Source organism: Artemia franciscana, chromosome 15, assembly GCF_032884065.1.
Source record: "Artemia franciscana chromosome 15, ASM3288406v1, whole genome shotgun sequence".
Taxonomy (NCBI): domain Eukaryota; kingdom Metazoa; phylum Arthropoda; class Branchiopoda; order Anostraca; family Artemiidae; genus Artemia; species Artemia franciscana.
Window position 1 is genome coordinate 17,882,103 of NC_088877.1, and position 13,807 is coordinate 17,895,909.

The 13,807-nt window shown below is 38.5% G+C and overlaps 1 protein-coding gene across 4 annotated transcripts in view; it reads left to right on the forward strand.

Moving 5' to 3' along the window:
- The window catches only part of LOC136036117 (tachykinin-like peptides receptor 86C), a 186,594-nt gene extending 174,672 nt beyond the window's left edge, over positions 1–11,922 (forward strand). For all 4 annotated transcript variants that reach the window (XM_065718133.1, XM_065718134.1, XM_065718135.1 and 1 more), the window contains 2 exons: positions 5,824–5,951; positions 11,554–11,922. In XM_065718133.1, the coding sequence (XP_065574205.1) occupies positions 5,824–5,951; positions 11,554–11,843 (418 nt within the window). In that variant the 3' untranslated portion in view covers positions 11,844–11,922. The remainder of the gene's footprint in view (positions 1–5,823; positions 5,952–11,553) is intronic.
- The last annotated feature ends 1,885 nt before the right edge of the window (positions 11,923–13,807 follow it).

A 13,807-nucleotide genomic window follows, 5' to 3' on the forward strand; every position in this document is an offset into this window, starting at 1 on the left:
GTGTGTTAGATGTTTTGTATATAAAAAGTCAGTTTTCTTCAAAAATTGTGCTTTATTTTTAACCTCATATTTTGTGACTTACAAAGATTACGTAGATACAGCAATTTTCTTTCAAATGAGCCCTTAAACATGTCTCTATAATATTTCACTGCTCCAAAAGTAGCTACAAAAAAAGACAAAAAAGACGCATCCCTCCACACCGTGTGAAAAAAAAAATTCTCCTTGTTGCTCAAGATAGGGGACTGTGATTCACTTCTATGGGATATATAAGATGGGATTATATGGGATACTTATACGGGATTATATGGGATATATGGGATTCGAAATATCCAGTTAAATATTTTTGTCAATAAAAAGGTTTCATCCCTATTTTGAACTGTTTTACTTTCTTTATTTTTGAGGTTTCGGGGTATTTTTCAAGACTGTGAAGAAATTGTTTTCGCAACAAAGTTTTATCATTCAGATTAATCGAAATAATATTTACCATTCACAGATCAGCTTCAAATGGTAATTCTTCCTCAATTAACAGTTTTTTTCGAACACCTTTGAAATTTTTCGATTACTATCGGATAGGATTCGTTCTTTGCTAGGTTGCTCCTAGGGAAGCTATCATGATAAAATAGACACGTGATAAGTAGTCCACTTTTTTCCTTTATAGAGGCGAATATCATTCAAAAGGCGAAAAATTTCCAGTCCAAAAGTGCTTCTCTAAGCAAACGAACGTCAGTTGTATTTTCAAATGAAATATTGTTATTTTTAATCACAATTTAAGCTGACAGTTAAACCTGTTGACTGTGTAGCAGTATTACAAAAATATTTAAATACAGGAATTTAAGTACACATTCAAGTACCTCTCAGAATATCTAAAAATATGCTTGAATATTTTTTTTTTTTTTTTGTTAGATATTTTTATATGTAAGTTTAACACGGTGGTACCAATTCAACAAATTTTTGGTGGGGGAATATTTATGTCTGATTTCGGTTAATGAAGACACGAAAAAGGTATTTTTCATTTTTGAAGAGTATAATTACCACCTTCATTTAGTATTCGTACTTAAATGCTTTTTTAAGCGATCAAATGTGGAAAGAATTTGAATGAAGTGACTCTATTGGCTTCATACTTTCGATTTTCTCCTATTGTTTTGTTTTTTGTTTCGTTTTTTTGTTATGGCACTTGGTATTTACCAAGTGACATATAGCAATCGCAAATTCTATTGGTCTGTCGGTCAAGCTGTCTGATTGTCCTGGTTTTGCTAGTTTAGGCACTTCCAGATAAGCTAGGACAATGAAATTTGGCAGCTGTATCAGGGACCAGACCAGATTAAATTAGAAATAGTTGCTTCCCCGATTCGACCATCTGGGGGAGGGAGTGGGGGGACGATTAATTTGGAAAAATTAGAAAAAATGAGGTATTTTTAACTTACGAACAAATAATCAGATCTTTAAATGGATATCGTGCCTCAGAGCTTTAATTTTAAATCCCGACCGGATCCGGTGATATTGGAGGGAGTTTGAGGGGGAAACCTAAAATCTTGGAAAACGCTTAGAGTGGAGGGAATCGGGATGAAACTTAGTGGGAAAATAAGCACAAGTCCCAGATACGTGATTGACATAACCGGAACGGATCCGCTCTCTTTGGGGGATTTGGGAGGAGGGTTAATTCTGAAGAATTCGAAAAATGAGGTATTCTTAACTTACGAAGAAGTGATCGGATCTTAATGAAAGTTCATATTTAGAAGGGCCTCTAAACTCAGATCTCTTACTTTAATTTCCAACCAGATCCAGTGTCATTGGGGGGAGTTAGGGAGGGGACCGGAAATCTTGGATGAAACTTGGTGGGAAGAATAAGTACAAGTCCGAGATACGTGACTGACATAACCGAACTGGATCCTCTCTCTTTGGGGGAGTTGGGGGGTAGTTCGGAAAAATTAGAAAAAATGAGGTATTTGTAACTTACGAACAGGTGATCAGATCTTAATGAAATTTGATATTTATGAGGATCTTGTGCTGCAGAGCTTTTATTTTAAATCCCAACCAGATCCGGTAACTTTGGGGGGAATTGGGGGGGAACCTGAAATTTTGGAAAGCGCTTAGAATGGAGAGATCGGGATGAAACTTGGTGGGAACAATAAGCATATTTAGGAATAATAGTCAAAGAAAGCTTCCTTGCGCGGTGCAGGAACAGTAAGCACAAGTCCTATATATATGATTGATATAAACGGACTGAATCCGCTCTTTTTAGGGGAGTTGGAGGGGTTGCTAATTCGGAAAAACTAGAAAAATTGAGATATTTTTAACTTAAGAACGGGTGACCGGATCTAAATGAAATTTGATATTTAGATGGATATCGTGCCTCAGAGCTTTTATTTTAAATCCTGACCAGATCCGTTGACATTGGGGTAAGTTGGAGGGAGACACCTAAAATCTTGGAAAACGCTTGAGTGGAGGGATCGGGATGAAACTTGCTGGGAAAATAAGCACAAGTCCTAGATACGTGATTGACATAATCAGAACGGATCCACTCTCTTTGGGGGAGTTGGGGCGAGGGTTAATTCTGAAGAATTAGGAGAAATTAAGTATTTTTAACTTACGAAGGAGTGATCGGATCTTAGTGAAATTTCATATTTAGAAGGGCCTTGTAACTCAGATCTCTTGCTTTAAATCTGACCGGATCTAGTGTCATTGGGGGGAGTTGAGGGGAACTGAAAATCTTGGAAAACAATTAGAGTGGAGAGATCAGGATGAAAACTGGTGGGAAGAATAAGTACAAGTCCAAGATACGTGACTGATATAACTTAACCGGATCTGCCCTCTTTGGTGGAGTTGGGGGGGGGATAATTCGGAAAAAATAGAAAAATTGAGGTATTTGTAACTAACGAACGCGTGATCAGATCTTAATGAAATCTGATATTTAGAAGGATCTTGTACTTCAGAGTTCTTATTTTAAATCACGACCAGATTCTGTGAGAGTGGGGGAGCTGGAGGGGAAAACGTGAAAATTGAGGTATGTTAATCCTACGAATGGGTGATTGGATCTTAATGAAACTTGACATATAGAAAGGTTTTATGTGTCAGATGCTCTCAATTCAAATTGGATCCAGGGATACAAAGGACTGGAGGGGGAAACAAAAATCTTTGAAACCGGAAATCTTGAAAAACGCTTAGAGTGGAGAAATCGGGATGAAACTTGATGGGAAGAATAAGCATAAAATCTACATACGTGATTGACATAATTGGAACACATCCGCTCTCTTTGGGGGAGTTGGGGGGAATTTCCAGTGCTTTGGTGAGTTCTGTGCTTCTGGACGTGCTAGGACCGATGAAAATGGGTAGGTGTATCAGGAACCTGCACAAATTGACTGGATAACAGTCGTTTTTCTTATTCGAACATCTGGGGGGCTGGAGGGAGAGGAAAAATTTAAAAAAGAGGTATTTTAACTTACGAATGGGTGATCTGATCTTAATGAAATTTGCTATTTAGAAGCACCTCGTGTATCAGAGCTCTTATTTTGAATCTCGATCGTATCCGGTGATATTGTGGGGGAGCTTTGGAGGGGGAAACGGGAAATCTTGGAAAACGTTTAAAATTGAGAGATCGGGATGAAATTTGGTGAGAACAACAAGCACAAGTCCTAGAAACGTGATTGATATAACGGGACTTAATCCAATCTTTTTGGGGGAATTGGGGGGTGTTAATTCGGAAAGATAAAAAAAATGATGTATTTTTAACTTACGAACAGGTGACCGGATCTTAGTTCATATTTAGAAGTACCTCGTAACTCAGATCTCTTGTTTTAAATCCTGGCCGGATTTAGTGTCATTGGGGGAAGATGAGGGGAACCGGAAATCTTGTAAAACGCTTAGAGTGGAGAGACCAGGATGAAACTTGGTGGGAAGAATAAGCACAAGTCTTAAATATGTTATTGATATAAACGGACTGAATATACTCTCTTTGGGGGATTTGGAGGGGGTTGTTAATTCGGAAAAATTCAAAAATTGGGATATTTTTTAACTTAAGAAGGGGTGACCGGATCTTAATGAAATTTTATATTTAGTAGGAACTCATTTTTCATAGCACCTATTTTGAATCCCGACCATATCTGGTGACATTAGGGGGATTCGGAAGGGGGAAACTGGAAATTTCGGAAAAAAACTTAGAATGGAGAGTTCAGGGTGAAACTTGGTGGGTAGAATAAGCAAACGTAGTAGATACGTAATTGACGTAACCGGACTAGATTCACTCTCTTTGGGGGAGTTAGGGGGCCTGTGCTTTGGCGAGTTCGGTGCTCCTGGACGTGCTAGGACGACGAAAATTGGTTAGCTTGTTAGGGACCTGCACAAATTGACTTGATAAAGTCGTTTCCCCCGATTCGACCATCTGAGGAGCTGAAGGGAGAGGAAAAATTAGAAAAAATGAGGTATTTTTAATTTACGAGTGGAAGATCAGATCTTAATGAAATTTGATATATAGAAGGACCTTATGTCTCAGAGCTCTTATTTTAAACCCCGACTGGCATTAAGCCTCTTATTTTCCTTTGAACTAAATCTATTGATTCTTAGAATTTTGCTAGAGCTCTTGCCATATGAGCTCTTGGTTCTTGGCTCTTACAACCTCGTAACAAGTGCCATATGAGCTCTTAGCTCTTATTTTTTTGCTCTTACCCAGGGAATTTCTTTTTGTTGGAAATTCTTAAGCTCACGAGATTTCCATACTCAGTTTTAAACAAGAGATTAGGTATTTCCAAATGATTGAGATTCTTTGTGGGACACTGTGATGGTTTATCAATAATATTTATTTTAATTATAAGATCTTTTCTCGACTCTTTGTTCATTAGTCCAAATATTGTTATTTTCATCTATTATGGGTATGAGCGGATAAACTAGCTAGGTTTATGTTGAATGAATCTACTGATTTTATTGATTGAGTTAGACCTTTTCTGAGCTTTGAACAATACCCATCTCTGCTGAAAATCTTCGAACTTCGTGAAATTAGATAGCCAAGAGAGTTACTTGCGTTCTAATTGCTGGTTGTTGTAGTAGACGTTGCCACAGACAGGGAGATAGATGAGCTATGATGAGATAGATGAGATAGATGAGTTATACCTTGATGGTTGATCTATTTTGGTATTTAGTAGCAACACTAACTCTGGAGCTCTATCAGGTGAATTTGTTCCTACCATGACACTTGTGTAGGAGTCGGTGAGAGCGTCAGTGACAGGGATGTTAAAGCGTTTTTGTTTTTTGTTGTTGTTTTTTTTTTTTTTTCAATGGAAATAGCAGAGACTTACGTACGTTAGAGTAGTATTTTAAGGAAAAATTCCCATCCTTCCAGCACAAAACTACTTAATCATTATCAACCATCAACGAAAAGTTTGATAAGCATTTGTCCCAGAAATTGAAACCTATCGTTGCTGCGGCGAATTCGTTTAATATTTTGTTTTTACATATCGTTAATCGTAAATTAAAATATTTTATTCAAAGTGCTTTTGAAAACAAGAAGAGAAATGAGTGAAATGAAGTAAGTCGTTGGATATTTTAAATGCTGAGATAGTTTTTTGAGAGTAATTGAATAATAAATAATTTAATAGACAAGTATGGATACTATTCAAGCATATTTTTGCCTGATTTTTGATAATGGTTTTTAACTACTTTCCCCAAGTACTTTTACAACACTGCTGAGCAGGCGTTGGAGTTCACTAACTTTAAGATGCCAACTTGCAACATCCAGTCCTCAACTAATAATTGGAAAACCCTGTACCAAATGTCTTTATTAACAGTCACATTTTCTGCAAGTATAATGTTAGCAACTGGTTTCTTTTACAGGTTTCATCATTATTTCAAAAATATATTAGACTGGAAGATAAATTTTACAAATATAAGATTAAGCAGTCTATACAGAAGACCAAATCTAAGGTCCGGACGAATTACTACACGTTCACCATTTCATCTAGGTAATGGCTTCTTTTCTTAATTTCTCGGAATTTATAAGAAAAATTCCTAACAATTAATAATTAAAAGTTTTTTGGGCAGTGGAGGGAGGGGGCCATCTAGGGAAGGCCATAGGTCAGCCCCTTTGATCTTTGGAATATATTATCGTTAATAAGTTTTGTTGTTGTTTTTTTTGGGGGGGGAGGTCGGGCCACAGAGGGAAGGCCAAGGGCCAGCCTCCATAATTTGTCACACTGATTTTTATCTGGGAAGGTAGGGTTATCGGGCTATGGAAGACAAGGAGTCAGGTCCCATAGTTTTTGAATGAATATTGTTAATAATTTTTTTTTCAGGGGGGGGGGGTCTGACCATGGATAGCCAGGGATAAGTTGCTATAATTTTTGAAATAAAACATCTTTGTTACTCTTTTTTGGGGGTGGGGCACGCAGAAAAGGTCAGGGGACAGGTCCCTTAAGTTTTGGAATAAAATAGCGTTCATGACCTGTTTGAGTTGGGATGGGGGTTGGACTTATTTGATCTTTGAACTATTTTCAAAATCCTCACATAAGAAACTTATATGCTCCCGGACATAAAATTCAACACTTGTCCCTGGGCTTGGGGGTGGGGGGGGTGCGTTGATCCAGAAGCTTTTGTTATCTGTTCTTTTGACTTATTTTTACAAAATGGCTATCTAAAAAATTCAATAGGATGGATTTGGGGTGAAAAGTGCAGAAGGGGTAGTTACCCCCCGGTCCCTTTCGACTCTTAAAAAGGAAACTAGAACTTTCATTTTCCAATAGAATGAGCTCCAGATGCAGTTTATACGGGAATTCCTTCCACAAAAAACTTTTTATACCTCGGGGGCATAATTTACAACACTTACCCCCAGGTTCTGGGGGGGGTGTTAACCTCTGAGTTTTTGTTATATGATCTTGGTCTATTTTGGAAAAAAAAATTAAAAACTCAAAATATCGATCAGACGTATTTGGGGAAAAGACAATTGGTGGTGGGGGGAGCTATTGCCATCAGATTAATTTTGATTTTCAAAAAAGAAACTTGAACTTTCGATTTCCAGTCATTTAAGTCCCCTTTGAAGTTTACCTTTTCCATGAAAACCTTACACGCCCCCAGGTAAAGGCTACAACCCTTCCCCGAGCTCCAGGGGAGTTTATGTTCACCCCGAAGCTTTTTTTATCTGATCGTTGGACTATTTCAAACAAAACGGCTATCTTAAAATTTTGATTAAATGCATTTGAGGAAAAGAGGGTGTAAGTGAGGGGGGAATAGACACATTCTGTTTACTTTTGACTGTTAAAACGATAACTATAGCTTCTAGTTTTTAATCAAATGATCCACATCTGAAGCTTATAAGATCACTCCTTACATAAAAACCTTATGTGCCACCGTTGCATAACTAACAACACTTGCCCCCGGGCTGGGAGGGGCTCCGTAAACTCCGGAGTTAATCAAATGATCCACATCTGAAGCTTATAAGATAACTCCTTACATAAAAACCTTATGTGCCACCGTTGCATAACTAACAACACTTGCCCCCGGGCTGGGAGGGGCTCCGTAAACTCCGGAGTTTGTTAATTTATCTTTAAACTGTTTTCAACAAAATACCTATCTTTAAATCTTGACCAGATGTATTTTGGTAAAAAAGGGCCTCGTAGGGGGGGGGGGGTCTATTTGCCCGCCGATTGCTTTTGACTTAAAAATGGTGAAGAAATTCCAATTTACAATCGAAGGAACCCCATTCAAAGCTTATACTACCATTCTCTCCATAAACTCTTATATGCTCCGGAGGCATAGCTAATATCACTTGCCCCCGGGTTTGTGGGGGGGGGCTGTGTTGTCCTTGTTTTTTTTATATAAATTTTGGTCTATTTTGAACAAAATAGCTGTATATAAAAATTCGATCAGACATATGTGGGAAAATGGGTTAGGGGGGTCTAATTACTCAGGAATAAATATCAGTAGAAATTAAACTGTCAATCCACGTTCACTATTCTTTTCGTGTTATGGTGATTTTTTCTTTCTATTCCTCATGTCGTGAGAAATAACAGCACATGGCTCGAAATGAAGATCGTTTGCCAGAATGCAATGCGATGCCTAAGCTGTACAAGCACCCGACACACATGCTACCACGCTAGCTGCCCATCTAACAAGTCAGCGAAGTTAATGACCTCAAACGCCAGAAATGAATGAATTTTATATTGACAAGCGTTTCGTCTCCTGGAATATGAATGGTAGTCTTAGTACCAAAATTACCGTGCTTGAACAGCTCTGCCTCACCGAAGAAATTATTTGTCTCCAAGAACACTTTCTGTCTAACGACAGTAGAAATATATTCGATGCCTTACCCTCACACATGGTCCATTTTGTACCAGCGAAAAAACCTAAGAAACGAGGGCGCCCCTAGGGTGGACTTGCTACGCTAATAAGTGGGCATATAAACTCCGATTTGTTCGCTAGTTCCGACCATTTCTTAGCAGTTAGAGTTGGCGAGACTGTTATAATAAATGTGTACCAGCCCACCGACTACAGAGACGATTGCTCCAAAATGAAGTTTGCTCTAACCTGCAAAGAACTGGGGAAATGTATGAATAAAATTAGTGCTTCTCATCTCCATTGGATTTTATTGGGGGACTTTAATTGTGATATATCCAAAAGTGAAAGCTCGCGTTCAGCTCTTCTGCTTAGTCTGATTCCAAATGAAAGTGCTCTTGTACCAAAAGCGGGTGACTTTACGTACATTCACCGTACCGGATCAGTTTCTAACCTTGATCATGTCCTTGTATCTAGTAGTATTTCTAGTAGCTCCTTAACAGTAGATGTGCTCCGTGAATTTTTTGTTTTTGACCATTTACCGCTATCGTTCCGAATCAGTGTACCATTTTATCGAATCCGCGCAAATCGACCTTTAAAATGGAGAACAATCATTGAATGGAGTAAAACCGATTTGACTCAGTATCAGTACTGGCTTGATGATCTACTTTCGAAGATAAAAATACCTTTTGACTTGCTCCAAATATCATTACCTATTCCCACGTCTGAAATTCGTTAAAACTAAATATGTATTCGTCACTTATTTCATATGCGCTACTACAAGCGGAATCGCACTTTGTCCCTCGATCCAGAGTCCGTGCTGGGTCACAAGTTGAGGGCTGGTCCGGGAACCCATCCCTTGTTGAAGCCTGTCTGAAGGCCAAATTTTGGCTAGGCATATGGATAGAATGCGGGAGACCCAAGAACGGCATAGTGAACCGAATACGGATTTCCACAAAGCGCCGTTTTTCCAAAGAACTGCAAAAACATAGAGCCGCTATTCGTTCTGATTTTTCAGAAAAGATAATGAGTAATTCGACGCTTCTGTGGAAAAGTTTAACCCGCAAACAGAGTGAAAGAAACGCTCCGTCAGCTCATATTTTCGGCAACAGAATTTTTTGAAAGAGTTTTCAGAACCTGATTCCAAAGTAGAATATCCCCTTAAATGTGATCTTAATCGGATACTGTCAAAAAAGACTGTACCCACATTTATTGCTTCACTGTCTGATATTATGAATTCTGCGCAAAAAATTAAGAAACCTTTTTCGAGGGGTACAGATAATATCTGTGCTAAACACATTCTTCTTGGAAGTCCCCTACTACTTTGTCACCTTGATCTCATGTTCCAAATGGTGTTCACAATTGGAATAGTTCCAACCTCGTTCTCTTCTGGTCGTCTTGCTTCTGTTCCAAAAAAAAAAATAAATCGCTGAATGAGTGTTCTTCATATCGCCCTATTACAGTTGCTACTACTTTCTGCAAGATTTTTGAAACACTCGTAACGCCAGAGCTTACAGATAAATGCTACATGCCGCCATATCAGTTTGGATTCCAAAAAGGCCTAGGGTGTGCCCACGCGCTTACTGCACTATCGGCAATACTTATAGATGCTGATAAGTCTGGTGATTCGCTCGTCCTAGGGAGTCATGATGTAAGCCATGCTTTCGACTCTCTGATTCACGCACAAGTTCTCATTGAGCTATATAAACGGGGAGTTGACACGTCTGCCATTCGTGCTTTGTATGATTTGTAAAACCATCTTGCTGTTGTAATGAGGCTACCTGATGGGACCATAACACGTTTCGTTATTCCAGTCCGTCGAGGCGTCAGACAGGGTGCCCTTACCTCTCCAGTTGCCTTTAATAACTGTATCCTGAACGCCCAATCCAGCGCAGTTCCTTCGTATATTTTAAAAGGGATTGATGTGTCACTTATCGCTTATGCAGATGATATTTTTAACCCCAGTCGAAAAATACAGTCGTTCGAAAGAAATTTTGCTATTTTAAGTAAAAAATATGCTAAGATTAACCTTACATTCAATAGAGAAAAATCGGACGTGGTTCTGTTCAACTGGGTTGAAACTCGAGCAGGATTTACTATTAATCTCGACGGCGCGCCAGTTTCCCCAAAATCACAAATGAAATATTTAGGGCTTCCTATCGGTGAAACTCTTAAAGCAACTAGAAGGCTCTTGATCCTTCATTTCTAACGTCGAACAGCAACTGCATACGGAAGCTTGGTAGCAAACAAACTTCGACTCAACCGGAAACTGCTAGCGAAACTTTACAATGCTTCTGCACTCCCAATTTCTTATCCCTTGCACCTTTTTGGCGTACGTTTATGATAACCGAGACAAAGGAGATTCGGCGAATCTATTTCCGGTATGCCAAATACCTGCTTGCCCTTCCACCATGGTCAAGCAACTCCTGGGTCATTAAAAGATACGGTATCGTAGACCCGAATGCTACTATCAGAAAAAGCATAGAAGCTTATAATAGTAGAATTGGTCGGCACCCATGGAGCGCTATTTTGATTCAATGAATGTTTTGCTTTTGTATTTTTTAATTGTTTTTAAGTAAGGTGAAGTGTTGCAAGTTTTTTGTGTAGTTTTTTAGGTTATTTTCTTTTTCCTCTTTTCTTTTATTCACATTATATTCCGTTTTTCATGTGTATTATAACGGGTTATAAATAAATTCAATTCAATTCAATTCAATTCAATTTCTCATCAATCTTACTGCCACGTGATGTCCCTCAACATACAGCCCATATGAAGGTAATGTTTACTATAGACAGGTTTTATAGCTATTATTTGTGCTTGATTAATTTTAAACTTCATCTTTTTTTATTTACACACTACATAGTTGCGATCTGTCTGTGAGGGAAATACGGGATGGCTTGAATACTTATATGTTTTGAGGATATGCTGGGATCATTATTATACTTGCAGACTCAAATTTTCCAACTTTCCTTAGGTGGATTTTTGGCCACTGACAGGTACAAGGGGATAAGACAACCTCTTTCTCCCCACCTTTGTATGGATGCAGTCGATTATAGGGTTTTTTCGCCTACATTTATTTGAAACCATTGAGAAAAAAAAGATCATAGAAGCCACAACCATTTTTTAAATCTGTAATTCAAATTTGTAACCCTACAAATCTAAATTATCAGCTTTATAACATCTACAGAAAATTTGCCAATAAGAAAAACTGCTAAAGTACGAGGGGGGGGGGGGTTAGACGTAATTTGTCTACATTATAAATAGTATTATCCTACTTACTGTGTTGTTTTCTTCTTCAGGAGAAGAGTTCTTCCATCAGTATCAGTGCAACAACCAGCGCATCCGACAACAAATAAGATCCTTAGAACATCAATGTTTTGATAGTCCCATTCACGTTGTCAGTCATGACAGTTCTAGTCACGAGGGACACCAGCGTTGTCAGTTGTTTTCGCGACCCAGAGCAATTTGCAGCTCATCTACTGACAGCAGTGGGCACCAGCTTAGTTCGAATAAACAATTTGAAAATTTGAGAGCCCCAAGCTCAGAAAGAGTGACAAACAAGAAGTGTTATATAGACAGTTCGTTGTAGTTTAAAACGTATAATTAAGGAGAAAGAGAAAACTGAGACCGTATTTTAAAATCAAAATATATATTTTAAGCAGCGATAATTATGTTCTTACCCTTTTTTAGCCACCACTCGTTTAGCTATACGGCTGAACTACAAGAAAATATGCGGCTTAACAACTGAAACTTCAGGGGGTTAATCATATGTAGGGTGATGGTGCTCATTTTGAGACAGCTCTTTCGACTGAAAATTGAAAGTTCGAGTGTTGTTTATAAGAGTTGAAAGTGATTGTTACCAGCTCTCCCAGGCACTCCTCAGTTGCCCTTTCTCCCCCAACTCCGATGTATATTTTGAGATAGCAAATTCGTTGGAAATAGAAGGAAGGACCAATAACTGTGCCTCTGGTAATGAGATGGCCTTCCCCCACATCCTCTACGGGAAGGTAAATCATCCTCTGTAAATTATGCAAGTTGCCTAATGTTTACACATGGGTTTTGTTGTAGACAGTGCAAAAGCACTGCCTAAGTAAACAGCGTTAGTACTTCAAAGTATTTTGTTTCACTAGGTCCCTTAGCCCATGGTAGGACCATTTGCAGAAACTTCAGAGGGGCGTAATTCCATTCAAAATTGAACCTTCGGGTGCCATTTAAGAATTGTAAGAGATTGTAGGGAAACCAGTCCCCTTCCGTATACTTTAGCCCCCCCCCCCAAACACATGTGAACAATATTTTAAGATAGCCATTTTATTCAAAATAGTATAAAGGTCCAATAAATATACCCCTGGGGGTGACGTGTCCCCACTTGCCCCACAGCCATTAAGTTTCCTATTGTGTACATATAGGTTTTTTATTGGGAAAGGAGGCGCTACTAGACCTCGCCTGGGATCCCTTGATCCTGGGTCTGCAAAAAAAATTGATTCTTATTAAGGCGAAATCTTAGGAGTGTTGAGGGAGACGTTGAAATAAAGTTCAAACTTTCATCGCGTGTTGAGGGGGATTCGTAACTAACTTAAAACATTATGTGCATCCAGGACGTCAAAAAGGCATATCTGTAATATATCAAGAATGGCCAAGGGTGTTTAGCTGAAACTTTAAGGACATGTTGAGAAGGATATAAAAATAAATGAAAAGATACTAGATACCTGGACAATTAAATGAAATACTCCTAATATACCTCAATTTATCTTAAGAGCGGCTCAGCGTATGAAGTTGAGACTTGCAGGGTAGGTTAAGGGAGATGTTAAACTAACCAAAAAACACTATATGTCCCCTTGGTTGTCGAAATATCTTAAATACCTCAGGAATGACTGAGAATGCTAAGTTGAAACCCTAAGGGAATGCTCAGGGGATTTAAGATTAAGTCGAAAGACACTACACATGGGCAACTAAATCAAATTATCCTCTTCCCCCTCATCTTACCCTAGTCACGGCTGAGGGTATTAAGGTGAAACGTTCAGGGAATGCCGAGGGAGAATGTCTAACTAGAACAAAGACACTCATTTGCATCCAGATTGTCAAGAGGGTGCATCTGCAATATTAAAGGAATAGCTAAGTGTATTAAGTTTGAACTTTTAGTGCGTGTGAACTGTGAACAGGTATTTAGATAAATCAAAAGACACGATATTCATCAACATTTCAAAAACATCGCATGTGCAATATTGAACAAAGAGTTAAAGGCCTTAAGTTGAAAAGTTTCAGTGCATGCTGCGCTAAATCAACTGACAGTATGTGTATCCAAATGTCAAAAGGCTATATCTGCAATGCCCTGGGAACAACTAATGCCTTAAGTTGAAACCTTCACGGAATCGGAATGGGAATATAAATTAAATCAAAAGAGTATTTGAATATCCAGATTGTCAAAAGGAAGCCAATTCAATATCTTTGGAACAGCGAAAGATATTGCGCTGGAAATTTCAAGCCGTGTTATTAGAAATATTGAACTAAAGCAAAAGACACTATGTGAATCTAGGTTGTCAAGAAGACGTATGT